Source organism: Molossus molossus, unplaced genomic scaffold (genome assembly GCF_014108415.1).
Source record: "Molossus molossus isolate mMolMol1 unplaced genomic scaffold, mMolMol1.p scaffold_m16_p_16, whole genome shotgun sequence".
NCBI lineage: Eukaryota > Metazoa > Chordata > Mammalia > Chiroptera > Molossidae > Molossus > Molossus molossus.
Window position 1 is genome coordinate 71310095 of NW_023425351.1, and position 27198 is coordinate 71337292.

The 27198-nt window shown below is 58.8% G+C and overlaps 1 protein-coding gene across 1 annotated transcript in view; it reads right to left on the reverse strand.

Annotated features, from left to right (window-relative positions):
* Window positions 1-7828: 7828 nt before the first annotated feature.
* Window positions 7829-27198, reverse strand: part of COL22A1 (collagen type XXII alpha 1 chain) — a 162382-nt gene continuing 143012 nt past the window's right edge. Inside the window, exons 54-63 of the mRNA XM_036264164.1 lie at window positions 25571-25624; window positions 22389-22442; window positions 20889-20960; window positions 19368-19403; window positions 18257-18301; window positions 15920-16099; window positions 14358-14424; window positions 11798-11980; window positions 10076-10153; window positions 7829-8016 (exon numbers count right to left, since the gene is read on the reverse strand). Of these exons, the coding sequence (XP_036120057.1) occupies window positions 7829-8016; window positions 10076-10153; window positions 11798-11980; window positions 14358-14424; window positions 15920-16099; window positions 18257-18301; window positions 19368-19403; window positions 20889-20960; window positions 22389-22442; window positions 25571-25624 (957 nt within the window). The remainder of the gene's footprint in view (window positions 8017-10075; window positions 10154-11797; window positions 11981-14357; window positions 14425-15919; window positions 16100-18256; window positions 18302-19367; window positions 19404-20888; window positions 20961-22388; window positions 22443-25570; window positions 25625-27198) is intronic.

The window sequence follows — 27198 nt, forward strand, 5'->3', positions numbered from 1 at the left end:
CAAACAAATTCAGTGAAGTTACAGGATACAAAATCAATACATCGAAATTGGCTGCATTTCTGTACACGAATAACAAACTCTCAGACAGTAAATCAAGAAAAGAATCCCACTTACAAAGGCATCAAGAAGAATAAAACACCCAGGAATAAATGTTTGCTCACTTCTAAGTATTGGAAAATTGTTTTCTTAACATACGGCCTGTTTGGAGCAGCTTCAAGCGACAGGGGGATAGCCGAAATCCACCCCGAAGCAGAGACTGCTTTGAAGGTCCTTCATTCCACCATTTGTTCCCTTAATTTTCTGAGAACATACAAGTAATTTCGGATCCACGGTGAGGAAACTCAACTCCCTGCCATTATTTGCAATGAGCTCCAACCTATTACTCTCCCTCTTTCTCCGTTTGCAAATAAGGCTTTTCAGGTAAGTGGCTTCACTGTGAATGAGCATGGAGGCCCTGGGTTTTCATTTCTTCACTTACAAGCCAGCCCCCCGTCTCTCTGGACGACGACTGGTCCGGTCTCTGCTTGGTTGTTTGTTCCGTTTTCCTTTGAGAGCGACGGCGACGTCGCTTTGCTTACACACAAGGCCTGAAGTGGAAAACGGGCGCAATTGTCCCAGTCATTTGGGCCGAAGGAAAACAGTCACCGCGTGGGGAACGAGGCGTGTGCCCGCGGACCGCAGCGGCGTCCTCCTTAGGCAAACCCACTCTGCTCGTGAGCCACTTCACGGTTCTCTCCAGGGGCTTCTAGAGCCGGAGATGTTCAAGTACACGGCCGTGGGCCGTTCAGTCTGTCTGCTTGGGGATAGATTCTGGTGACATCTCGGCCACATTTTCAATGGGGAGGAAGACAGTGTGGCCCCTTGGACAGATGCAGCTCTTCCCTTTGAGGAGGCCAGACATTCACACGGCCGTCAGCATGCTAAGAGGTCAACCCTTTAAAACAGGGCGAAATGCATTCGTTCTACTGGGGGGAAATGGGTACGTAAATGAAGGAAGGAATGAAAGTGAATGAGACAACCTCTAGATTGAAATCCTGTCCTTCCAATTAGCCTAGTGGCTTTGTCACTGAACTTCTACGAGCATCGGTTCTTCTGCTGGGCGTAGGCATGGCTGCTGTAGGACCCTTTATAAATAATGCCTGGACAGGACCAGGGACACGAGAAAGGCTCAGGATAGGTTAGTCACTGTGGTATTAAAAGACAGCTAATCCCACAGGGATAGTGACTCAGATGAGGTCGTCCGCAGGACATGGATTATACAGGTGCCAGTGACTAGCATCCCAGTGACCAGCGCTGCGAGTCCAGGTAGGAAATCCATTTACTTTCTGGGTGAAGAAGGTGTGGATTCCAACAAGCTAGCATGAGAAAACCAAGTTAGAGGACCGTGAAGGAAACACAGCGTCCTAAGAAACATTGCTGAGATTTTAATGGGTTTGTTATGCGTTCCTTTCCAGAAGTAATATATATTCGTTCGGAAGGATTTGGAAATTATATCACGGCAGGAAGGAGGAAATAGCATCACCCATCTCCCAGCCAGAGACACAGTCTGTTAACATTGTAACAGGTTTGCCTTCACGCTGTGATCGTCCTCTTTCTATCAGAGGTTTTAACGAGGAGCTGCGGGATTTGTTGTTTACCCAGATTGAAAATACGATGTGTAAGACTTAGCATGTTATATTTTATTCATTCTTCTTTATAAGAGATACACCTTCTCCTTCTTTGCTTGGGTTTGGGAACATAATTCTTGTCTCCTGCGAACTGTCCCCAGGGTCCATGGCCGTTCTAGGTAATTGCCATTAGGGCGTTTCTACCTTTTACTGGTCTCTATACTGATGGGGTGAATGTTGTTGCACGTAAATGTTCTTTTCTTCAAAGTTTAGACAGTCCTATGGATCGGCATTTTATTGTTTGCAAGGTTGCTGCGGTTTGCTGGGCAGTAAGAACTGTTGATGGAGTGTCTCTCACCGGCCAGGGCTGCTCTGTGTACTAGGGACTCAGCAGAACAAGACAGAGAAGATGCCTGCTCTCCTGGGGGGCAGTAAATTCGAGCAGGTGTTAGCGACATGTCACCACATTCCCTGCACCCAGGCTTGCAAGCATTCACTGACCACCGGCTCAGGAGCGAGGAGCTTGGAGACTCAGACAACGTGACATGTGGCAGAGGGTCACAAAGACAGATTATTCTGGCGACAGACCCAGCCTGCTCCCCCGCCTTCCCACCCCTCCACCCCTGACCCAGCAAGCACTGAGGGCTGCCGTGCCTTCTGCAGGTCTCCAGCCCACATCTGTCGGCCAGCAGCCGTGAGCTTATCGAGGGTCGGCACAGTCCCAACGTACCTCCGCCCCAGGGCTCAGCCCCCGACGGTGTTTAAAGGGACGGTCTGTGATTCTGTCTTCCTGTCTCCTTCCAGGGTCTATCACAGGAAGGTGCCTCCATGCACCCTCCTGGCGGCCAACTCCAGTTCCGCAGCCCGGCTGCAGACATGTCACCAGGGCCCAGGCCGTCCAGGAAATCTGTCGTCGCCGTGACATCGGGCATGAGAGACTGACACTCACTGTGGGCTCCACGTTCAAGCTGCACACTCTGGGTGGGGTCAGAGGTGAGCACCCAGAGGTCAGGGTGGGGTGAGTCGCGGTGAGACTGCAGGAAGGGGGGCAGGGTTGGATGAGAACAGGGGGATACGTTCCATCCAGGCGTGAAATAGGGTTTTCTCTGTGGCTAATGACAGCAGCCAGTTTCCAATCTGACTAATGCCTTCCATTAGGGCTTTGGCACAGCCCAGCGGAGAGACACAATCCGGGCTTCACTGTGACTGCTTCGAAGCCAGAAACTGCTTTGTCATTCAAAACTTTCCATCGGTCCTGCCCCAGGATTCCAAGCCAAGATTCATGGAGACAACTGCAAAGAAGCCCCTCTCCCTCTGCGGGCTAGCCAGCCGCCGCGGGCAATCCCTCGCCCCTCTGAGAATTCTCCGGTCAGAGGGGGACCATCGCACCTGCCCAGCCTACTTCCCAAGTTCACTGTGAAGACGAGATTTAAAACAATGAACAGGTTCCTGGCTGGTTTGGCTCCGCGGTTAGAGCGACAGCCCGCGGACCAGAGAGACCCGGATTCCGTTCCAGCGAGGGGCACCTACCTCGGTTGTGGTTTGTCCCCGACTCCAACCGGGGCCATGTGGGTGGCAACCACTCCATGTGTCTCTCTCACATTAATGTTTCTCTCTCTCTCTCTCCCACTCTATCTGAAGATAAATGCAAAAAGAAAAAAAAATGTCCTTGAGTGAGGCTAAAAAACTTTTTTTAATTTTAAAAATAATAAAATAAAATAATGACCAGCAAGGACTGCTACTGTGCGCTAGTCCCTCAAAGCGCAGCAGACACTGCCCAAGGCAGTTGACCCCCCGCATCTGAACTGGCCCTCAGAGCCGCCCTGCCAGGTGTGGTAGGTAGAACGGAAGCCCCGAAGACGGCCACACCCTGGTCCCTGGGACCTGCATCTGTGTCAAGGTTGAGTGGCAAATGGGGAATTCAAGTCGCAGGTGGAATTAGGGTGGTTAATGAGCTGCCCTTGAAAGAGGGAGATGCTCCAGGTCAAAGGTGGAAGTCCAGGCAGAGATGTCACCATGGAAACGAGGTCGGACTGATGCGGTGCCAGGACCCCGCCTACACTTGCTGGCTCTGCAGGTGTTGGAAGGGGCCCCGAGCCAAGGAAGCTGGAGGACTAAACGCTGCAAAGGGCAAGAAAGTTAATTTTCTTCTAGAGCTTTCAGAAAAAAAGTACAGGCTGCTAACTCCCTGACTTCAGCCCCTGGAGGTCTGATATATAAGGTAATAAGTGCATGACTTTTTTTTTTTTTTAACCTCACCTGAGGACATTTTTCCATTTTTTTGTTCAGGTAGAGTGGGAGGGAGAGAGAGAAATATCGACGTGAAAGGGACACATCGAGTGGCTGCCACCCGTACTACCCAACCAGGGCCTTGGGGACAAACTGCAACCAAGGTACATGCCCTTAGCGGGAACCGAACCCCGGTCTCTCCAGACCACAGGTCGATGCTCTAACCGCTGAGCCAAACCAGCCAGGGCTGAATGCATGTCATTTAAAGCCACTAGATGTGAGGCAATGCCGCATGGGAGTTTATGACAGATGAGGAAACCGAGAATCAAAAACATTGAATATCTTATTCGTGGTATCTCAGCGACCACTGAACAAGAATTTGTGCTCCTATTCAGGCTCCAATTGCCCAGAACGAGGGCTGGTCATCAGGGGGTCGGGGCCCCTTCTGGGATGGTGCTGTAAAGTGTCTCTGTCCCTCATGGTAGAGAATCCACTTGACAGACCCCCGCCCGGGGCTGACCTTCCAGGTTCTCACGGGCTGAGCAGATAGGACTGTGTCCCTTCAGAAATAGCCCCAGGGAACGTCCACAGACCTGCTAACATGTGTCGGAGCCAAATTAATCAGAGACATAACAGGGGAGGGAGCTTTTCCATTTCTCAAGTTAATGAACAAATGGATTTCCTATTCATTATTCATGGGCTTTTGAAGTTTAATGAATAGCTCAGGGACAATCATTAAATTTTGGTATTTATAGAAAATCAGCACCCGCCAGATTCATTATGCCTCAAGTATTCAAGGATCCGTTTGTTAGATATGACAAATTTCACTTATTACTTTATGTGGTATTTATCAACTTTAAATTTTTAATGAACAAAAAGTGATGAATTTGTTAACAATGCCCTTTGGCTTCGTTCCTTTGTGATCACCTGATGAACGTCTCTAAGGGCCTCCTCGGCCTGGAGTCTGTGTCTGTGTCCTGAGTGTTTGTCTGTCTGTCTGCCTGTCTGCTTTGTTTGTTTCCCGGAGAACTAACCTTCCTCTCGATACCCATCAGCACTTTTCCATTCATTCCTGCTTCTGCTCTGAAATTAATCTCTCTCCTCTCCGCTCCAGAAACAGGGCCGCGGGGCTTGTGTTTCACGGTCATGCAAACACTCGGACAAAAAGGCTTTTTAAGACCAGAGCTTTGCGTCAACTTCAAGCCAGTAGCGAAACTGTGAGCAACAGCATAAAACTCCCTCGTGCAAGCCCTCACCCCTTCCCTACGTCTACACCTACAGACAGGCAGAAAGAATAAATGTGGAGATCCTTTCGAAAGGAGAAAAGTGAGGTTGATATCACAAACAAGCCTCCTGAAATGTCATTATTACCATCGTCAACATGGCAGTCATTACACCCTGGTTTGGGGGACCACCGTGCTTTTCCAGCCGTGGTTACCGGCCGGGGTTTGTTGGCGTCTCCCCCCCGCTGCAAAGTGGTTTTCCTCAGCACGCGAGTCGGACGCAGCTTCTCGGCTCATGGCAGTCACATCCAGACCCCTTTCCAAGGCCCGCGAGGCCGCTCTGTCGTCATCTCTGACCCTGGGCATTTGAGATGATTCAGAGCAGGGAGCAATCTGAGCACACGTGAACCCGCGTTTGCGCGTGTGTGCGTTTTTCGAGAGCAGCACTGGGTGAACACAGAGAACGGCCCGCAGCTCACCGACCGCTCTGGGCGGATGGGGTGCTCAGGGATCGCCCCTGGCAGGCTCTCCCCGCTCATCCTGCGCCCGAGAAGGTGCCCTAGGCTGGACCCAGTGTCTCCACAGGGACGTAACCTGTCCCCTCGCTGGGTGTGAAATGTCCCTCGGTCCTTGTAACCGAGGCCTGTGCAGCAGATGGCTGCATTTCTGAGGCGAAAGGCACGGGTTATAACGAGCCCTGGGGGGGGGAAAGAAGTGCGAACCGTGATTCATACTGCAGACCGCGGGCAGGACGAGTGGCTCTGAGCCTCCTGGCTGGATTTTAATCTCGTTTCAACGGCAGCCGTCCGTTAGCTGTGCTGGGTCATGTCACGTGACGGACACATAGGCAGTCACACTATTTATCTTCTTACAGAACGCTCTCATCTGGGGAACCCGGGTTATTCGGAGCTTGGGAAGGCTGGGGACAAAAATCACAATGACAGAAAGAGAGCGAGAAGTCCCGGACTTGACTGCTCGGCGCTGTGTGACCTGGGGAGACTCACATCATCTCTCCTGTGGCTGTGCTCCCACCTGTAAGGTGAGGCTGAGGACATCTGCCCCGCCGTGGTCGTCAGATGGAGCAGGGACACTACCTGGCAGGGCTGTTTCTTGCTATTATTACTGTAGAGTCAGCCACGCTATCCCCAGATTCGACCTCTCGTGGTAGTAATGGCGTTAGGTCCTGTCCCACGTGTGTCTGTCTGCCTGAGCCTGGGGCAGAAACAGTGCTTGGAGGTCATTAGATGCCTCTCTCTCCAGCCTGTGGCCAACATGTGCCCCGGGCACCTTGCCATCCCCAGCGCCCAGCACCCAGCACCCTGCACCCTGCACCGTGTCTGCTGAGCTCAAACGAATGAGCACCACGTGGGAATAGACACTCATCCTCGGCCCCGTCTCGGTCCCATCCCTGTTCACTGTGTCCCCACCACAGACCTCTGGGGGAACAGAGGCTCAGGAATGCCTGCCCAATTCTCCTTCTTCCTGCTACAGGGAGCTCGGTGCAGGAAAGCAAGGTGGCACTGTGCCAGGCAACCTCACATGGGCCCCAGCAGCAGCTCGTCCTGCCACACACGGATCGCGGTTAAGTAAGCCAGGTGTCGGGGGAGGCCTTCCCGCCCTCGGGGTTATGAGAGCTGGAGCCCGTCACCGACATGACATCGTCCTAGGAGGAGCAGCGGCGGAACCGGGACTCCGTCGGGAACCGTCTGGCCGTGGTCTGTGTGGGGACTGTTTTGTTTGATGTGCCTTTTCAGGTCCCGCATGTCTCGATGACAGAAGCGCCCTGCGCCCCACGTTCTCTCCCTTCCCAGACACACCTGGTAAGGACCCAGGAAGAAAGGAGCCAGCACGAGAGCTGAGAAGGGGTCGGGTTTATTGAGCACCTGTGCGGGCTGGCGTGGCACCCACACCAACACAGTTCAGAGGAGGCACCGGGGCACACTCCCCAGCTCCGGCCGGCGCCCTGGCCACCTGACCCATCAGGAAACCCGGAGTGGCCGCTCCCCGACCCGACGACAAGGCGAGGGGAATCCAGGAAGCAGCTCGCAGGGTCCTGTCCGCGGCTTGGCAGCCAAGTCACCGTGCAGGGGCTGCCTCCCGTCCGTGGTCCAGACACGGGACCCCAGGAAGCACTGCCAGCCAGGTGACAGCATTTCAGTTCAGCCAGCTTGATACAGCGGGGGCATGTCCGCGCCCCCGGACGGACCTGAGCTCTCCGCACTGCCCATCGCGAGGCGAGAACATTCATCATGTCTGCAAACCCTGCCTCCCGCCTCGCTCTCTCTGGGAAGCTTCTCCCGCGCCGCCTCTGGGCACCAGCGAGGACAGAAGCGTGCAACTCCTCCGTCTCCAGGCCCCTTTGGAGGGAAGAGGTCAGCCTGGCGAGCGGCCCGTCGGGTTTCACAGCACCGACAGCTTCCTTCACATGGGCAGCGTGGCAGACGGGCCTCGGGGCCGAGAAGGGCCCCGCTGCCCCCAAGTCAGACCTCCCGCCCCAGAGGGCAGGGAGGGGCACTCGCAAAGCCCTGACCATCGGAATAGTAATAATAATCATTAACAATAATAGCAATCATCATCTGACTGGCTGCCAGCATCTGGTGGTTTGACTGACATGGAGGTCTCTCAAGAAAGTAAAGCCAAAACAAATGATAAAAGAAAAAAATGAAAGGAAAAAACAGGTGGCCGAAATGTGTCAAGACCTCTGACGTCCTCGGGTCTGAGTTCAAGTTTCAGAAAATCCACTGCAGTCTCCTGGTGTCCCAGAATCTTCTAGGGGCCCTTCACATTCCCTGGGCGGGCGGCTAGGCTGGCGAAGTAGGCACACTGGGAGGGGTCACAGTGGCCAGGGGGGCCTGGCGGGCCTGGGGGGCCCGGGTGTCCAGCTGGTCCGGTCTCCCCTTGAGGGCCGGGACCCCCAGGAAGCCCATCTTTAGCGTAACCAGGTTCCCCGGGTTGACCTGGGCCAAGGAAGAAACAAACAGAGTGGGTTCAGGTGTCCTCACGGGCCCCGCCCAGGACGAACCGCGCACGGGAACGTCCTCAGAAGAACAGCCCAGGCTCTGAGCACTGCGCCTGGGCGGTCAGCGTGGTCTCTGTGAACCTCAGGGAGCAGAAGGGCTTCCCTTCCTGTTTGGACGGGACAGCAATCAGGGGCCACTGGAGAGGAGCAAGCAGAGGTAGATGACAGCCAGGTACGGAACACAGGCTCCTTACGAGGGGCCGAGAGACCCGGCCTTCCGTGTCCTCACATGCTGTTAGGAGACACCTCTGAACAGGGACATCACGTCCTCGTCATTAACCGTCAGCCCCAAGTCACATGTCTTTAGAGACACCTGGTGACATTCCATTATCCAGTATGCAGCTTGTCCCCAGAGGTCTGTGCTCTCTGAGCTTTACCTACACGAACAGCACACTCGGACCACATGAGCCGACTCCTCAAATCATGGTCACAGACGAGGTACACAGAATGGAAGCGACTGACACGCAGACCAGACAGACCCAGAACAGACTCCCTGCGGACACGCTTCTCTGCCTCCGTTTATGAGGCATCGTAATATAACCCAGAATCTATCAGTCTCCCTTTCTGCTTGGGCAACGGGAGAGCTCCGTGCTGAGGGTGCTAGTTAACCCTCGCAATGAGATTCCTGCTTTTCTTTTATTTTTTTTCTTTATTGACTTTTAGAGAGAGAGAGAAAGGGAGAGAGAGATAGAAACATGGATGAGAGAGAACATGGATTGGCCGCCTCCTGCACGCCCCCCACTGGGGATCAGGCCCACAACCTGGGCACGTGCCCTGACTGGGATTAGAACCAGCGACCCTTTGGTGCAGGGTCGATGCTCAACCACTGAGCCACACCAGCCAGATTCCTTCTTAAGTCCTAATAATCATGTTAGAGAATCTGAGTGTCCCATAAGATAAATAAAAGTAGACTTTTTATTTTAAAAAGCTCTTTAGACGTGTCATCTGCCCTAGCGTTCCTGAGTGCTTCACTTGGTCACAGCCCCACGGTGACCGAGTGCCGAGCCCAGCTGTGTCCTCTCGGCTCGGAACAACCCAGCACGGTCATCACCCACCCTCACGCTGGCGGCCACCTCCCCCTTCTACATGCTCTCTGGTCTGCCTTTGAATCTTTCTTTGGAATTGCCTTATTTTAAAATATTATTAATATTAAAGCAATTGACACGCAGGCGAGCCATCAGAAATAAATATGTATAATGCATTTGTAGTTCTCTTCTCTTACGAGAATAACAAGACGTGGCCACGGTAGGCCATCTGGAGAATCAAGAAGCTATAAATACTAAAGTTAAAATGACCTGTAGGCTTCACATTCAGAAATGACCTCACGCCATCGTATGAAGAGAACAAACGGAAATGAGATCTCGGTGAGGGGAGCTGGATGGCCACGCAGTGGGCTGTCCTCTGGCTGTCTGTCTGTCTACAGCGCGCCTGGGACTGTGGGGCCACAGGGTCCCCATGGAGCCGCGGGGAGGGTGCCTGACTTGTCCCGGTTTCAAAACAGGACGTCCTTGGTCCCGGGAACAGGCCAGCCCCGGACAAGCCAGGACTGCTGGCCACCCTGCCGCTTGGCCAGCACCCCTAAACTATGCTCTGAGAAATAGTGTCGGGGTGTTGACACGAGCAGCGGGAAAGAAACAGGGTTCCACGTTCACGTGAGTTGGGGAAAGGCTGGCTTAAACGAAGGGACCGTGACTGCTGATGGAAGCATCCGCAGCATGTGTACGAAGTTAGCGTGCACTGGGAATGACTGAAGGGGACATGCGGTCCCCAGCAGGATTTCACCCCAAAGCAGGGACCCACGGGAGGTACCCTCGCTGTCTCCGCAAGTCAAGAAGCTGGCATTGCAGACAGATGGGACAGAAACAATCCAGTGTCCGGTGTCCTCGTGTTAAACGTCACCCTTTCCCCGCGGCCTTTCCTGAGGCCACTGGCGATGTGGGCAGGGGACAACCATGGCGGTGGCCGTCCCCACCAGAGGCTCCAGACGCCACGCCTACCTGGGATTCCGGGGGGGCCCATCTCGCCTCGGAGGCCAACACCTGGCGTCCCTGGGTCACCTTTGGCTCCTCGCTCACCTGTGAGGAAAACACACACCTGTGGTGGTGGATGCTCACGACAAGGCAGAGACAGGGTCCCACCGCGCAGGAGGTTCGGGGCCCCCCGAGCTGCAGCCTCCACTCCAAGTCACCTTGCTCACACATACCCACAGCTGCGCCCCTAACTCCCGTTCCCGCTCACTCACTGCACGCATGTCCAAGCACATACTCACACGGGAATCTACGCGTGTGTACACACAATCACCAGACAGTCCCCCCTGAACGCACGCTCAGATACACGTCTACACGGTGACTCCCGCACATAACTGCCCGATTACACGCATACACACGCACATTCACACGTCAGCAAATACTAACATACACTCGTACACACATAGAGACTCACACCAACGCAGGCAACCAAGGCACACACCCCACACACTCGCCCAGAGCCCCACGTGTCGGCACACACGCACTCTGCCCGATACCGCATGTCCTCGGAGCATTTGACAGAACCCCAAGAAGGAACTGGGTGAAAAACTCAGCATCCTGGATCCTATGGGCTTGAAGTCCACTAAGCGAGATGAAACGGCCCAAGACCACGCTGGGGCGAAGTGGAACAGGAAGGGACCATCACAGAGGGGCGGGGGGGGCGGGGCCAGGACAGTCCAGACCGCATCGAGGGAATGCTGCAGGAGCTGAGTGACCGGTCTCGCTCACGTTCTTTTCTCATCTTCACCTTTTCCCGTCATTCCCACAGTCTTGTAACCCACCGGGAATGGTGCTGGTGTGTGAGATAAGAGCCTGTATGCTGTGACTGCCGCGTCTGGTCCCCTTCTGTCCCAGTCTATGTGGTCTCTGCTCGATGCGTTATCGACACTTATTTTATGTATTTTGTTTTATGAACTAAAAGAAGTGGGATTTGGACACAGATTTAACAGAAAGCCTTCTCGGGAGGAGAAACACGACAGGGAATGAATGAACGCTAAGGAAATGGGCCACGGAAAGCGGAAGGAGCTGGGGACCTCTGTTGCCCTAACCCCGAGTCGTGAGACGGCGCTGGAATCACAGCATGCGTGGCTGTCCCCACGCCTCATTCTTCCCCAGAGGGGAGCAGGTGCTCAGGTTGGGGAGATGGTCTCCAGGCCCTTCCTCTGGCTCCCAGGCTGTGTGCCCGCCTGCAGAGAGAGCTCCCCCCGCCGGCCTCTGCACCACACTGCAGGCGAGACCCGCGGGCCACAGCGCCCAGGACCAGGGAAGCCGCGCACCCGAGCGCCGGGCGTCTCCAGCCATTTCTGGCCGCAGCTCCAAGCCACTTAATTCGATGAAAAAGCTGGAGCTTTGTGCCCATTTGCTGGAGGTCACCTGTCTCCTTCCTCAGTTAGTTCCACAGTCGGGGGGCGAGAGGGCATTCCGCGGGCTCCCTGGAGCCCGAACAGCGAGATGCAGAGAGCAAGGGCGGAGAGGGAACCAGTCCTCCCGGCAGAAGCACAATTTTGCAAAACTGTCCACTCTGCAAACCTGTCACCCAGATGAAATAATGACATGATGCCGACATTCTGGGTGCTGCTACGCTGCAGGGCATGAGGACGGAACACATTGCGCATCATGGATGCCTACGCCTCACGGAGCCTTCTCAGCCTTGCGGGGATGGGGAAGCACAACCTTCCAGTCCTCACTCACCTTTGGGACCTACTGGTCCAGATGGTCCTTCCAGACCCCCCTGCCCGGGCCGTCCCGGCTCCCCCACGGGGCCTGCCCGGCCTGGAAGCCCATCTTTTCCAGGGGGCCCCGGGGGCCCAGGTCTGCCTTGAGATGCCTTCGCGTGTGCCGGGGGCATCTGAGCCAGGAGGTAGGCGAGTTTGGCTGTGGACGGGGAAGAGCAGAGACGTTTCGTGAAGGAGGCATAAGGACAAAGGCCAGCACTGTGACTGAGGAGACAGTCACAACCACAGCACAACAATACAGCCCCTCCGACGGCCCCTGCCTAGGACGTGCAAGCCCCCCAGCTGGGCTCTCCTTCGGTGCTGACCACACTGCCTGTGGAGCCAGGCGCCTGCTGTGTGGCCTTGGGCGAGGCACTTGACCTCTCTGAGCCCTCATTTCCTTGCCTGTGAGGGGGAGGCAATAAAATCACACACACACACACACACACACACACACACACACACACACACCCGGGCCGGGTGAGGACGCTGGACTGAGACAATCTATTCAAACTGCGCCCGGCACGTGGCCAGTGCGGGGCGGATGCTGGCTGATGGGCTCGTGTCATAACTCAGAGCAGTGACCGTGCCAGCCACCATAGTGTGGATGTGGTAACTGTCCGCAGGGGACACTGAGGCGGGTGTGATGGACGTGCTTACCCAGAAATACTTTCTGACTTATCTGAGCGTCGAAGTCCTCACCTACAAAGGCTGGGCTGAATGGGGTGGTCACAGATATCCTCCGATGTCGAAAATGTGAAGACTACAGAATTGGTTGAAAATCTGGTTTCTTAATCAATTGTCCAGTTGCTGGCCACTGTCTCTTTATTGTACTGGGAACATCTGATGGCCACCGAGAGTCACCCTTGTCTGCCTGCTGTGCGGTCACAGAGGATCAGACCACGCCCCTCACCTTACTGATGCTGAGAATGAGTCCGAGTCCCCCCGGCATTTTGGTGTGAAAACCAAGGGGGAGTTGGGGTCGTCTGACTGTGGGGCGACCTGCTTCCCAGGGCACTGCCTTCCTCTGTGCCTTCTGGGGGGCAGGAGGTGTGTGGTCCAGCTCTGGGGCCCGGGCAAACTGCCTAAGGTGCCCAAGCCCCATCCGCACAGCGCCCTCCTCAGAAGACCGGAAGGAAGAGCTTAGCCAGCAGCTGTTCCAACAGAACCAGCTCCAATAGGTTCGCATCTGCTCTCAGCTAGACGTCTGGGTCACAGACACATCTAACGCCCGCAAGCAGGAGCTCAGAGATCCCACACAGGACACTGGACACCACCGGTCGGTGCATTCACCATTCCGGCCTCGAGTGTCCTTCCTTTCGTCACCCCCACCCAGTACCTGCCTTCCATGCCGGGCAACGGCCTCTGGCTTTCCTGGGTAAGCAGAAGGGTCATGCTCACCTGACACTCCAAAGGGGCAGGGGACAAGGGTCATCTTGTTCAATGGTGCGCCCCACACCCAGCTCAGAGTCTGGCACAAAGGTCTGAGACACACCAGGTGGGCACATGGGCCCCCCTCTCATCCACCTGCGTCTGGGAACCATGGGGTCTCACCTCCCGGCCATGGGCCTGTCTGCCTCTCTTCTCCCAAGTTCCCATCACAGAGGGCGTGGGACTGTGGAGGCCAAGAGCATGGTGCCGAGCTAGGGCGCCTGCCTGCCAACCTGCCCACACAGCTACCAGCTCCACGGGCTCAGGTGCGGGACTCCCTCTGCTCCTAACAATCGCACGCGCTTCACGAGATCACTGGGACGGTCCCCTGGATACGTGAGTGCTTAGAACTCCACCTGACATCGGGGAGCCCGGCGGGCTGGCGTTGTGACTACCACCTGCCCGCCTTTCTCCGCCCCTGAGGGTCTGCTAGGCGCCTGGCGCAGGCAAGGCTGGGCTTTAACAATAAACCCAGCACGGTGGGGTGAAAAGTTTCCAGATCCCTGGAAGCACTGTGCCCCCCATTCCCTCGGGATCTTCACACAGGCAGGGTCTCACTCATTTCAGCTCTCATGGCACCTCCTCCAGGAAGCCCTCCCTCATCTGCTCCCCACTTTCTGAGTTCTCTGAGGTGCTTTCACTTGTCCTCTTTCAATACCCTCTGTGCCTGACGAAATCCCAGAACTTCTCTGATTGCACTGAAATCGTCTCGTCCATTTCCGGACCCATCTCCTCCCCTGGGCTGGGAGTTTTGTAAGGCCCACCACAGGCCTGCCAAGATGACTTTGATCAGATAAATGATGGAGTGCACAGGAAATGAATGATCGCGGCAGAGCTGGTTCTACAGATGGTGAGCTCCCCATTCGAGAGGTAATCAAGCAGAGGTCATGCAAGCCTCATAAAGGGAGCTCTGGAGAGGGGTCCGTGTCAGGTGAGGCTGGCTCCAGCCTGCAAGGTGCCCCTCAGCCCTGATTGGTACGCGAGCTGCCCTCAGGGGCTTTTCCCAAGCCCGGCTGCACAGTGCAGGAAGATAACCAGAGGACTGCTTCCCAGGGCTCTTGGAGCCCCTGGCCCTCTGCCGGCTGTGACAAGGGCCAGCCACTCACTTTCCAGCTGTTTCCCGACTTCTTCCTGGATGAGTCGCCGCAGGGTGTCCAGGGAGGGAGATTCGCCCTGGGAGGGAGGGGAGAGGGGTCAGCCATGGCCACACATTCCGCACCTTCCTGGTCCAGCCCTCTGCACACCTAGAGTCCCCTCCCCCTCCCTCGGACACAGGCAGCACGGTCCCATTGTAATGCCACCTGGACTGCAGGCTCGCTGGGCCCTGCCGCCGTCCCTCTGCTCCTTCCTGCACAGACCACCCTGCATCCCTGGACCGGCAGGTATGGCCCCTGCTCTCCCCCTGGCGAAGTCCTGTCTGCTCCAGGACAAGCTCACGGGACACCGCCACCGCCGGCCTGAATTCATGTCACATCCCCTGACTGGCCACTTGGCCTCTTCAGCTCCAGGGTCTGTTTCCCTGCTCTGCTCACCACGGGTGACCCACACCCTCCTGGAGCTGGGGACACAGACGCTGAGTCTGTGGGTCAGAGCGGCCATCAGGCCCACACGGGGACGTGGGTTCTCCGAAGAATCTACGAGAACAGTCCTCATGCCACATCGGGCTTCTCCCCGTGATCCGAGTGCTGGGACAGTGTCCACCCTGCAGAGGCCCGTCTCCCCACGCTCATCGCTGCAGCCTCGCCGCCAGGCACGGGGCTCAGCCGGGACGGAGTCCAGTTCCGTTCCTGCCTCTGTCCTGGGCGGCAGTTTGCCCTGACCGTCCCGGAACGTCCATCACGCCCCAGCGGCAGGGCTCGGACGACTTGGCTGGGACCCAGGGGGCTTTGGGGGCCACCGAGGCCTCCAGGCCCCACACACTTGGCTGAGAAACAGGTCGTGCTGCCTGGCCTCCTTCAGGGTGGCTGAAAAGGCTGACCACAGCCACCGGGCAGTGACAGGGCAGAGTGTCCGAGCTGGCAGGGACACGAGGTCGCCTAAGCCAGTGCCCCGAGGAATATGAGAGGGGAAGAGGGGTCCTTCACGGACAGCCCCCCAGCCCCCCTTCCACCCCCTACAGGCCATCTGTGCCTACGTGACAAGTGTGTGTCAGGGAGAGCCCGACACTGAATAAAATACGTCCAAAGGAAGGAGAGAGTGCTCTACACAGCCTTTCCGTTTACATTTGGGAGAAGTGAGACCCGAGGGAAGACCAAGGGGCAGGCGGGCAGGGGCGGCACGGCCGGGCCTTGTACGATGGCGCCCCGAAGTGTAGCTCAGACCACCGGGGGTGGCTGTGTCTCCTCCACCCCTTCTGCACAGGGCCCGGGCTGAAGAGCACTGGAGCCCAGAGGGGCGTCTTAGGGTCCCTACCCTGGGACGGGGTGGGGGCAGGACAGGACCTTCCTCTGGAGCCTCTTAGGACACACACTGTGTGTCACCTACCAGGCACAGCAAACCTGTCAGGAGAGCACCTTACCCCGGTGCTCAGACCGCCAGGGCAGGCTCAGCGTGGGGGTGACCTGCCCCAGGTCACACAGGTCACTGGCACCTGGCTGCTGGAGGCCACACCCCCCGGCTCCCCTTAGGCCCGAGGAGCCTGTGTTCAAGGCAAGAGCAGCGTCCTTACCCTCAGTCCTGGAAACCCTGGCTGGCCCGGAGGCCCCGGGGGCCCGGCCGGCCCACTCTCCCCAGGTGGACCTTGGGGGCCCATCAGACCCGTGTGGCCCTTGTGGCCTGGGATTCCGGGATCCCCGGGCTGACCGTGTCCACCGGGAGCTCCTTTGTCTCCTTTGACCCCAGGATCTCCCTAGAGGGGGAAAGAAGGGTGTGAGTGAGCCAAGGCCCGGGGTGCACCAGTGCAGAAAGGACTGCTCAGCTGCAGGGGGACCCCCGTCCTCTGCCTCCCGGAGCACTGGACGGAAGTCCCCGCACAGCCGAGGACAGGGGCCCAGAGAGACAGCCGCCCGCCGCGGTCACACAGACAGTCTGCGGGGAAATATGAGAACCCTGGTTCCCAGACCCCGGTCCGGGCTCCTCCATCCGCCCGCCCCGCCGCTGGCCCATTCTGGCCCTGCTGTCCTCCGTCAGCTGCAGGGACAGTGACGCTGCAGGCAGAGGGGTCTCGCTCACGGGTGACCTTCGCTCCCTCCTCTCAGCTCTAGTGGGACCACCCAGGATGACGCTGCCTGGGACCCCTTCTCCCCATTGTGGACTCAGAGTTTGAAGTCCTGGATCAATGACTTGGAAACCATGGCAACGAGGAAAGCGCTGGTCCTCTGCCTTGTCTGGACTGTGGGCTGAGCAGCAGGACAGTCGCTGGCAGGTCTGAAAGCATGGTGGTCACATGATCGCCTCCGGGCCAAGTTGGGCGGGGGCAGGGAGAGGGGAAAAGGCCGGAAACAGAGGAAACTGGAAAGGGGACCTGGCCACACACATGCCCGGAGCCACGGACAAGAAGGCCGGGCATCAGCGGCTGCAGTTCCGTGAAGAACAGAAGCATTGAAACAGCAGGTTAAGTGTGATCTGTTCCGGGGTTCCACAGAGGAACACACACGTGGCCCCCACACCCACAGGGTTCTCTGCGCAGACCGCGCAGCGACGGGCCTGGGAACAGGCGGAATGAACGCCCCGGGGGAGGGGCGGCTTTTCTCCATCCGCTCGTACGGCCTCTCGCATCGCTTAGCTACGTGTCTCTACGACTTGTTCAACAGTAAGGAAAAGAGCAGCGAATGCAGCCACGAATTCAGCCAGATCTGAGGAGGTCACTCAGACGTCTCAGGCGTGACCGTGTGCTAGGGCCCCGGTCCTCCGTCGGTGAGCGTAGCTCAGCGTCCATGAGTCCTGGCGCTCTGTGCACCGGGGCACCGGGCCCTGCAGCTCTGCGGTTGGCATTTCCATTCACTAGCCGGCTCTGAACCCTCTGCGGTCCTTGTCCCTGTTCCAGAAGCTCCCAGGAGTGCGGGGAGGGGCGACCTGCCTGCTCCCTGGCCCGGTTCCACCAAACCACTTAACGGGGGAGGGCACCTCTCAGCTTGTTGATCAGGATTAGAGAAGATTCATATTTGTCGTCTGAATACCCTGGCTCCCAACCAAACCTTAAGCCAGAGCTGCGGCCAGATCCCCCAGGAGCAGCCCTGCGACACTGGCCTGGGGGGAGGGGACCCTCGACACGTCTCAGCCACCGCCCTTCCCCAGGCTCCATGCTCAGGAACCAGCAGCCACGGGGCAGGGAAGGAAGGGGACCCTGGCGCTGGCCTCTCCTTCCCGCCGTCTCTGGCTCAGCAGACACCACTCCTCACACCCCGACTTGGAGGGAAAGCTGAGATAAATTCTTTGCAGGACCAGGGAAAACATGCAGGGGGCGGGAAGCGGGGGGCAGTGACACCCATGTGGCGCGACAGCGTGACAGGGCGACGCCGACCGAACGGGGGCGTGCGGGCACAGGCGGGCGATGTTCCATTCCGCTGAAGGAAGGGACGGGACGGCTGTCGTGAGTGTGAGACCGTGCCCCTCCCCCCACGGGCAGTGCTGGAAAAAATAAACGCTTTCCCTAGGATGTGGGTTTTTTTCCTGGAGAAATGAAATGTACAGAAAGGCGTTCTGAGCATCAGGCCCGAGGGATTCATTACGGAAAACCTGCCCCGTCGCCTCCAGTGACAAGCTGCCCGGGAGCCGAGCAAGGCACACAGGCGGGTTATGGCAGCAGGCGCCCGAGTCTCCGCTCACGGGCCACTGTGCTCATAACCACGATGACGCTGCTTCCTCGGATAATAACCGAAAACGGGGTCCAACAGCAACACCTACTACCACAAGGTGGGGTGGGGGAGACACCCTCAGGCTCCGGGTGCTCAGGGAACTGTGAAGGGAGAAGTCAGCTCTCCGGCCGGGCTGTTCACGGAGTGTCTGGGACAAAGTCCCTCACGTCCTGGGAAGGTCACAGCCCCGGGACTATGCTCCCACTCACCCTTTCTCCTCTGGGCCCTGCTTCACCAGGCTTCCCGGGGGCACCCTGCAATAAAATCCAAGGCAGGACAGTCACCACCCGGGCCACTCCCCCTGCCCTGGCCTCTTTGCCCTGCTCGGGTCTCCCCCTTCTCTGGCCCTTCCCTCCTGCCAAGGCCCACCCTACGCCATGGCACCAGCACGCTTGGGCCTCTTCCCAGTCCTGCTCCACCTGTTCCAGCGTTAGTCCCCTCTCCTTGGCACCCAGGGGACCCGCATGCATTGTTCTCCGGTAGCTCTCACTCCCTGCTGTCCTGGCTGACTCCACCCCTGCCCCCCACAGCAGGTGACATCTCTGACTCCCCAGTGCAGGGGGCCTGTGGTCTGCCATCTGGTGGCCTCTGCCGGTCATCTCCCTCGGCAGGGAGACGTTCCCATCTTTTATGGGTGCATGTGTGTGTCTCCCAATTCATAGGGGATGGTATTAGGAGGTGGGGGTTCTTTGGGGGTGATTAGATTTAGATGAGGACATGAGGGTGGGCCCCCATAGTGGGACCACGGGGGTGGCCTGGACACTCAGTGTCCGGCTAGTGCAGTTAGGGAGGGAGGAGACCAGCACCTTGACCTTGGACTTCCCCGGTCCCCAGGACTGAGAAACACGTCTGCTGTCTCGGCCGCCACGTCTCTGGCAATTTTGTAGCAGCCAAGAGGGGACACTGCCTCTGTGTAGGAGCAGGGACTGGGGATACCACATGGCGGGGCAGCGGGAGGCAGGGGCTCCCTCCAGGAAAGACAGTTTGCAGTTTGGGGTCAGTTTGGCAGAGGACGGCGGACTGGAAGAGGGTCCTGGGGTGGAGGCCGGGAGACCGGACAGAGCTGAGTGGGGCTGGGGCGTCGGGAAAGACTTGTCGCGGGATTGATGCAGGGAGAGAGCAGAAGACACTTCACAGTGGACCCCTGGACTCGCTACAGAACTCGGGCCTTCGCAAGCGTACACTCTGGACTCTTGTTCAGAAAGCCTTGCTCCACTGTGGGAGCTCGGCTAAACCCAGGCCCCGTGCGGCTCTGCGAGCCACCCCCGCAGCTGCCACAGGAAAGGTCGCCCAGGGAAGGGGTCGGGGGGTGACACTTGCCTCCTTGCCGGGGGCTCCCTTCTCTCCGGGCTCCCCCTGTGAACAGAGGACATCGTGAGCTCGGAAGCATTCACATGGCAAGGACCAGACTGTCTTCAAACACACTTCCACTCAGACACAACCGATGGCCAGCCAAGCAGGGACCCCCAGCAGGGCTGTCTGATCAGCCTGCGCAGGAGGCGAAGGAGGGGTTCCAGGTGGGAGGGGAGCCCCCAGCTCCTCGCCGACGGCATGGCTCTGACTCCATCAGGAGGGCCTCCGGGGACATCCGCTGCAGGTGTCTGGCTGAGCCAGTGAGACCTCTGAGAAGCCAGCTCGGGGGGACATGAGAAACCAAGAGACGCTGGGCTCTGGAGTCGGCCTTCCCAAGTTCAAGTCCCGGCTCCTCCAGTTACGGGATCTGAGACCTCGGGCAACCTCCCTGCAGCGTCCTAAGGCTGCCTCTGTTTCTTCATCTGTGAAATGGGCACAGGAGCTGGCCTGCTTCCTGAGTGACCATGAGGGTGGCGTGTCCATACTGGGAATGCCCTCAGAACTGGAGCAGGCGTGTGGCAACGGACCATCTGCTGGTACCTGACTAAGGGGTACACTGTAATGGGTCTGGAAGAAGAGGGGGTTCCCGGCTGCTCCGTGGCAGCCAGATTAGTGACAAGGGGATGGAGAGGGGGCCTGTCCAGTGAATGAACAGGCACAAGTAAAAACCAATGGACAGAGCAGTGCTAGTCTCGGGCAACAAGGGCGAAAAGGGCAAATAGGGGTCACCAGCTCGAGCCGTTGGGCGGGTCTGGCAGTGGGCACCCTCGGGGCCAGGGTTGAACTGGAGGGGGATGGACAGGGACAGGGACAGCTTCCTACACTGCAGGTTCCGCACAAGCCGCCTTCACTGGTCAGGAGGCCAGGGTGTGGATACAGTGTGCACAACGCCCGGGGGGATCACTGGGAATGTGGGTCCCCTGGCATCCCTCTGCCCAGAAACGGGGCAAGGCTCCCCCTCGGCTCCTCTGCATCAGAATCTCAAGTCAGGAGACCTGGAGTGAAGGGCTGGCTGGAGCCCGGAATGACCGTGTGGCCTTGGATCAACTACCCGCATGTTCTGAGGCTACAGCCCGAACCTGCCCGTCTGTACAGTGGTACCTACGCGCTCCGAGTTCTGAGACCACATCACCACCCTAACGCGCCACAGCCACCATTCAGATCGTTTCTATTGATCAGGCTCCCGCAGTGGGCGGGGCGCTGCTGCCAACCCTCATCCCTACACCACCCCGTCCAGCTCTGAGGTCGGTGCTGGGCATGCCCACTGGAATGGTGAGGAAGCCGAGGCACAGAGCTCAGCAGACTTTCCCAGGGGGGCTGAGGACCCCACACAGGTGTGACACGAGGCGCCCACTGTCTCCGAAAGGATCATGCCGGTCACTGGGACCCGGGACATGGGCCTGAGGACACCGGAGGTGGAAGGACAGGGACTGAACGGAAGCTACCCCCCGAGCTGGGCACCTTGCCCCATCGGGGTGCTCTGCTTACCGGAGGCCCACGAGGACCCAGGAAGCCAGGGAGTCCTGGGCTGCCACTTTCTCCTTTACTTCCCTTCTGGCCCTGCAGAGGGAAAACTGGATTAATTCTTCAAGGTCGAGTGTCAATTCAAGCCGACTCAGAAAGCCTGTGACCCCTCTGCACTCGGAAGGCGTGGGACATCTACAGAGATGAGACCCTGTCCCGTAGCCGAGGGAGTGGGTCAGGGAGACACCTGGGTGGGGGTCCTGTGGGCCCTCGTGGTGCTGTCACGGGGTGGGGGGCAGACCCGAAGTCTCTCTGCAGTCAACGGACTTTCCGTTCAGGAATAAAACAGGACACAATATTTAAGGAAACTCTCTGACGAGTATGCGGCCCCCGCGGCGAGGTGCTATACTTCTTCCCAACGGGACACTGAGGCTCCTGGTTTGGAAGGACCCCTTTTGGGGAAAAGCCCATGGGAATCTTTGTTTCAGCGTCTCCGGGAAGCCCCCCTATGTGGGTCAGCCCTTCTGGGGCCAGCACGGCGGTGGGACTGTGTCCAGCTCCATGGCCCGCCCCACCCACCCCTTCGTCCCCGCGGCAGCAGCAAGCCCCTCGCCACGGTCCCCAAGGGAGGTGACAACACGTGCAGAGGACTTAGGCTCCTTGAGTGCCACCGGCCCTGCTCCGATGGAAGAGGGGTCTCTCCTCCGGGGACCACACGCCTGGTTTGCCGGGGCATGATGGTCGTCCCAGGAGCGGGGAGCTTGTGGGCAAACCAGGTGGGCTGGTCACCCTAACGCTGGAGTGGGCAGTCGGCTGCCACTGTGGTCTGCGCACTGCTCGTGCGGCTCCTGCTTGACCCCCACTGCCTGAGGCTGTCTTCTGAACCGACCGCCCACTTCAGCCAGTACAACACGGAGGCAGGGAGGAGATGCGTGGACAGGCTGACTTCTCCAGGCCTAGAACCCATCCCAGGCCCGTGTTCCCCACCGTGTCTCCCACCTACCAGACCTGAACCCCAAACCCCAACTCCTCTCTCTGGTGACCAGGACTTTGCTGACTCCTCATCCCACCCTCTTTCTACTGTACACCCATCGTTCCTGCGTGCCGCCCATCCCCCCCCCCGGCAGGAGGACACTCCTCAGCCACAGCTCCGTGACACCCACGCCCAGGCTGCTCCCCTCCTGTCCGAGATGCTAAGGGCTGGTCAGCCTGACCCCGTCTTTCATCTTCTGGAAACACCCAACAACGGCTGTGCCGTCCTATCAACATTCTTTAAAAAGGCTTCAATGTTCGGTCCCGTTGGACGCATGTGGTTGTCCACAGAGCCAGCTGCAGCATCGCACGCACTTTAAACCCTGAGACAAGTCCCCCCGCACCCTCTCCCTCCACAGCCCATCTCTACCACTCGAACCCGTGTTTTCCCACCGGTGCTTGTAAGCGTGAGCCCAGACGCGCGGGGATGCGGGCCAGACGCCCCTTCCAGGCCGCCCTGGTTCCCCCACGCGGCAGGGGACGGGTACTCACTGGGTTTCCCGGAGGGCCGGGGTCCCCTGGAGTTCCGGGCGATCCGTTCTTACCCTGGTGGGGAAAACAGCAGGGGTCACTGCAGGGTCTCTGCACGGACGTCACGGAGCCGAGAGTCGGGGTGCAGGGGGCATGATCCCCCACCGAGGGCTGTACCTGGGCCCCCTTTGCTCTCAGCAAACCACCCATTACTCACAGGGGCTTGTCAAGGAGCGTTATACTGACTTCGCCGTGTTGTTGTAGAATTGAAGGAGCCCGAGCACATGGAAAAAGCCTCCCCCAGCGGGCAGGGCCCACGGCTCCGCCCAGCAAATAATCACGACCCCGTCCATCCATTCGTCCACCGGTCCTTCCGCTCAGGGGCCGGCTCCGGGGACGAACAGTCTGACACAGCCGCTCACATCAGCCCGGCTGTTCCCACTGCGCAGGACGTCTGCATGCTGACCTCACTGCCCCACCGCTGAGGGCGTCCATGTGCCCATTTAACAGATGCAGATACTGAGCCCAGGAGGAGGGAGCGTGCAGGGTCAGAACCGAACAGAAACCCTCCCACTCCAGCTCCAGGACTGCCTCTCCCAACCCGAGATTCACTGGCTGGGGGGTAGTCTGGACATTTGTGATTTTGATAAAGACATTTAACCAGTAAGATCCCCGCAGCCCTTCCCATCAGAAAGTTCGAGGAGGCCCCCGGCGACCTGCCCTGAGGGGCACACGTTCTCGTTGAGCCCAAACGTCTCAGCTCCACTGGGCTGCGTTGGGCGTTTCCTCTGCTCATCATCCTCCTTCCTCTCAGGACGCCCCACTGGGCGGCTATGTCTGCCCGGCTGTCACCCCCACCCAGCTCTGACCCCCGCCTGGAGCTGCCCAAACGGACTCTACACCCAGCATCTAGCACGAAGCAGACGCACGGGAGGCCGAGAACAGAAAGGACCACTCTCCACAGACCCTTTGCCCCGACGGTGCTGATGCCTGGACTCTGCTGCGACTAACTGCTGGTAGCACGGACCCGGTCACAGGGCGAAGGCGCCACCGCTACGGGGCGCTCCCTGCCCGCCAGGCTGCACCGCGCTGCCCACAGACAAACGCCGTTGTGCACGGAAACGCTACGCAACCTGCGCAGAAGGGACCCGGGCTCTGAACCAGGCGCCCGAGCCCTCATGCTCCCACACCTCGCTGAGCACTTGGCTCGTCCGCGAGTGGTCATAAATACGGCCTCCGCCTGCACCCAGAAAGTCACGTGTGGCCCTGGGGCTTTCGTCCGCCTCACGTCACCAGGTCCGGCCAGAATCGCGTGGCAGAGCCGTCTTTATCCCCAGGCACAGAGGAGGAAACCGAGGCACCGAGGAAGCACAGGGCCTGCGGGGGATCGCAGCCCGCCTGTCCGTGTGACGCCCCACTCCCCCCTTCCAGGGAGAGCTGCCTGGTGTGCCCCCTGCGCCTCCCGCCACCCATCTGTGTGGCTCTAAAAACATGCGCTGGGGCTCATCCCTGTACCCGTCTCATGTCCTCCTCCCTCGGTCCTCTCCGTGTGCAGGGGCGGTCAGGGTGTCACCAGGTCAATGTGCACAGGAGGTGGCTCGGGGAGGCACCTGTCACCTGCACAGGCCGACTGGGGCTGACGCCTGGCTCCCTCCTGGGCTCACTTCTCAGGTCCCGCTGTCCTGGGGGAGCCCCTGGTGTCTAGCCCGCCAGGAGAGGAGGCCCCCGCCCCTCCTCGGGCTCTGAGTTCCAGCGTCCTGCTCCAAGGCCCTCCCGCCAGGCGGTCTTTCTCAGGAGGAAACTCACGAACATGGGCCCAGAGGTGTTGACTGAAGCTGCAGACCTGAACCGAACTGCTTGAGTCCAGGCCCTGGCTCTGCCCCTCAGTGCTGTGTGGTCTTAGGCAAGTTACCTGATGTCTCTGTGCCTCAGTTTCTCATCTGTGACGGGGACAGCAGTGCACCTGCCCCAGGTTCGGGGAGACCCAGGGAGTGGGTTGTGCAAATGCCCGGGCAGCACCGGCACTGCCAGTGTCCACAGACAGCCAGTGTCCACAGACAGACAGCGTCCGGCTCGCCGCCCTGCGACCCCACTGAGGAGGGCAGGCCCCCCTCTTCAGTCGGGAGGAGCCCGCCTCAGTGAGCCCCGGAAGAGAAGTGTTTGGCGAACCCCAGCTGTTCATTGCTGGTTACGGATTCTGTGTGACGTCCCTCAGAGCTGCTGGGGACAAGCTGTAGACCCACAGGCCGGCCTTTGGGGCCTCGGGCCAGGCCCACCTCCTGCCCCTGGCACCCGAGGCCCTGCCCAGCCCCACTGCTCCAGCCAGCATCCTCCACCCCGCACTGTCCGGGGCTCCCCTGCTCCCCAGTGCCCTCCCTCGGCCTTCTGTGCCCTCAGAGGCGTGTGCAGCAGGGGGTTGCTGAGGGCTTAGGCCTCTGCCGCCCCGAGGTGTCTTCTATTTCCATTTATGTATTTATGTATTTATTTATTTATTTTTTTATCCTCACCCGAGGACATTTTTCCATTTTTTGTACAGATAGAGTGGGAGGGAGAGAGAGGAAGAGATAGAGAGAGAGAAACATCGATGTGAAAGGGACACATCGAGTGGCTGCCACCGCACGACCAACCAGGGCCGGGGACAAACTGCAACCGAAGTACGTGCCCTTAGCGGGAACCGAACCCGGGTCTCTCAGGACCGCAGGCCGACGCTCTAACCGCTGAGCCAAACCGGCCAGGGCTATGTATTTATTTTTGTTAGTCCTCACCCGAGGATATTTTTCCATTGATTTTTGGAGAGAGTGGAAGGGAGGGAGGGGGGAGACAGAGAGAAACCTCGATGTGAGAGAGAGACATCGACGGGTTGCCTCCCACACGACCCTGACCGGGGCCAGGGATCGAACCTGCAACCCAGGTAAATGCCCTTGACTGGAATCAAACCTGTGGGCCAACACTCTAACCACTGAGCCAAACGGGCCAGGGCCAGGTGGCACCTTCTTAATTTCCGATTGTGGGGAGGGGGTTCCAGAAAAGAGATGGGGAGTGTGGGGGGGGCTCTGGGAGGCTCAGGGCAGTGACTGCTTCCTAACTGCTGAGTCATGCTGACGTGTGGAATAACACAGTGCCACAGGGATGACCCAAACATGTCACCATGGTAACAAACCCTGCCGCATCATGGCGCCCATTGGTCTCCATGCAGAACTCACCGGTAGGCCCCTCAGTCCTTGGGGACCCTGTGGCCCTGTGGGTCCAGCGTCGCCCTGGAACAGAGACAATCAGGTCAAAGAAGTCACTGCATGAAGATGATGGACACAGTCCCACGTAGACCAAAGTTCACCATGTTGCCCACGAGACCGACCGACTGCGCCCAGAACGCTTCATCGTTCATTAACTGCCAGGAACTCCCAATTCGGCCGACGCACTTCCGTGGGTGAGCGAGCACGCGAACCCCGCATTTCAGCACCCCTCTCTCCTGCCTGGCTCAGACGAGCCCCTGCTCCCTGGGGTCCGGCAGCTGCACCTGGACCCAGGAAGCCCTCCTGCAGGTCTGCCCTGGATGCTGGACAGTCACCCAGAGCTGTCCCGCCGCAGTCCCGCAGGAAGGGCGATGCCACCGGGACACACCCTCTAGGGACGAAGGACCGGTTCCCCGCTCAGGGGACGTGCAGCACCCTGTGACATGGTGTAGCCAGAGCTTGGCCGCGCTCCCACACAGCGCAGACTCCAGCACACGACTGGAAACAAAGAACCGGATGAATGACGAGGAAGGAAGGAAGCATCGTCCGCTTGAAGCCAGCCTCGGGCCCGTGGCACCCCGACCTCGCCTGCCGGGCCCGCGGCACCCCGACCTCGCCTGCCGGGCCCGCGGCACCCCGACCTCGCCTGCTGGGTGTGTGGCACCCCGACCTCGCCTGCCTGGGAGGCCAGCATCCTGTTTTCTGTAAGTGCGAGTGAGTGGGGTTGGCCAGACCAGGACGGTCAAGCTGCCCTTTAGGGCCCAAGGTGCATTGTGGGTCCGGGCTGCGGGGAGCCCGCCCAGGGTCCAGGGAGCTGCTCTTGGCTGTGTTGGGGGTCCCTGGCTTTGTCAAATGAATTCGCTGCTACGGGAGAACGTGGGAGTAGACTGGATCTCTTCTGAGACCCTTGCAGCGGCGTCATCTCCGGATGGCAGGTGGCCAGGACGACGATGTACCTAGAGCATCAAGAGCGCGGGGCAGGGGCAGTGCCCTTGTGGTTCATGGCATGTCCTGAAGGGTGCCCAGGCTGACCAAGCACCCACTCCCAGGAGGCTGCGTCCACACATCAGATTGCCCCGCAGGACGTCGTGTAGGGTGGGTCCCCCATGAGGATGTGGAGCTGACAAATCCGGGCACCGGCAGCCTCCTCCCACCTGGTTCGCTGTGTGACCATGAGGCAATGTCTTGACCTCTCTGGGTCTCAGTCTCCATCCCTATGACTGGAGGTAAAGACGACCTGCTCTGTCGCAAGACCCAAACTCGGTGAGAGCAGGTGCAGTGCAGAGGTCGCGCAGCACGGGTGGCGGTGGCCATGCGGGGCTCCGGGCAGCAGCACGCGGGGGAGGAGGAGGGGCCGGGAGAGCCTCGGAAAGGCTGCTCCAGTGCACTGAGGCTGGAGCCAGTGGCTGGCCCTGGGTACCGACAGACGGATCACGGTGGATTCAGAAGAGCCTCCTTATCCAGTGTGGCCCGGGCAGTGACCCACTGGGCTGGTGCGCCCATCCCGGGCCTTGTCAGCGCACCAAGGAGGACGCCAGCTGTGTGCGGGCAGCCGAGACATCACCAGCCACCTCTGAGAGTTCCCTCTGAACTTCTCT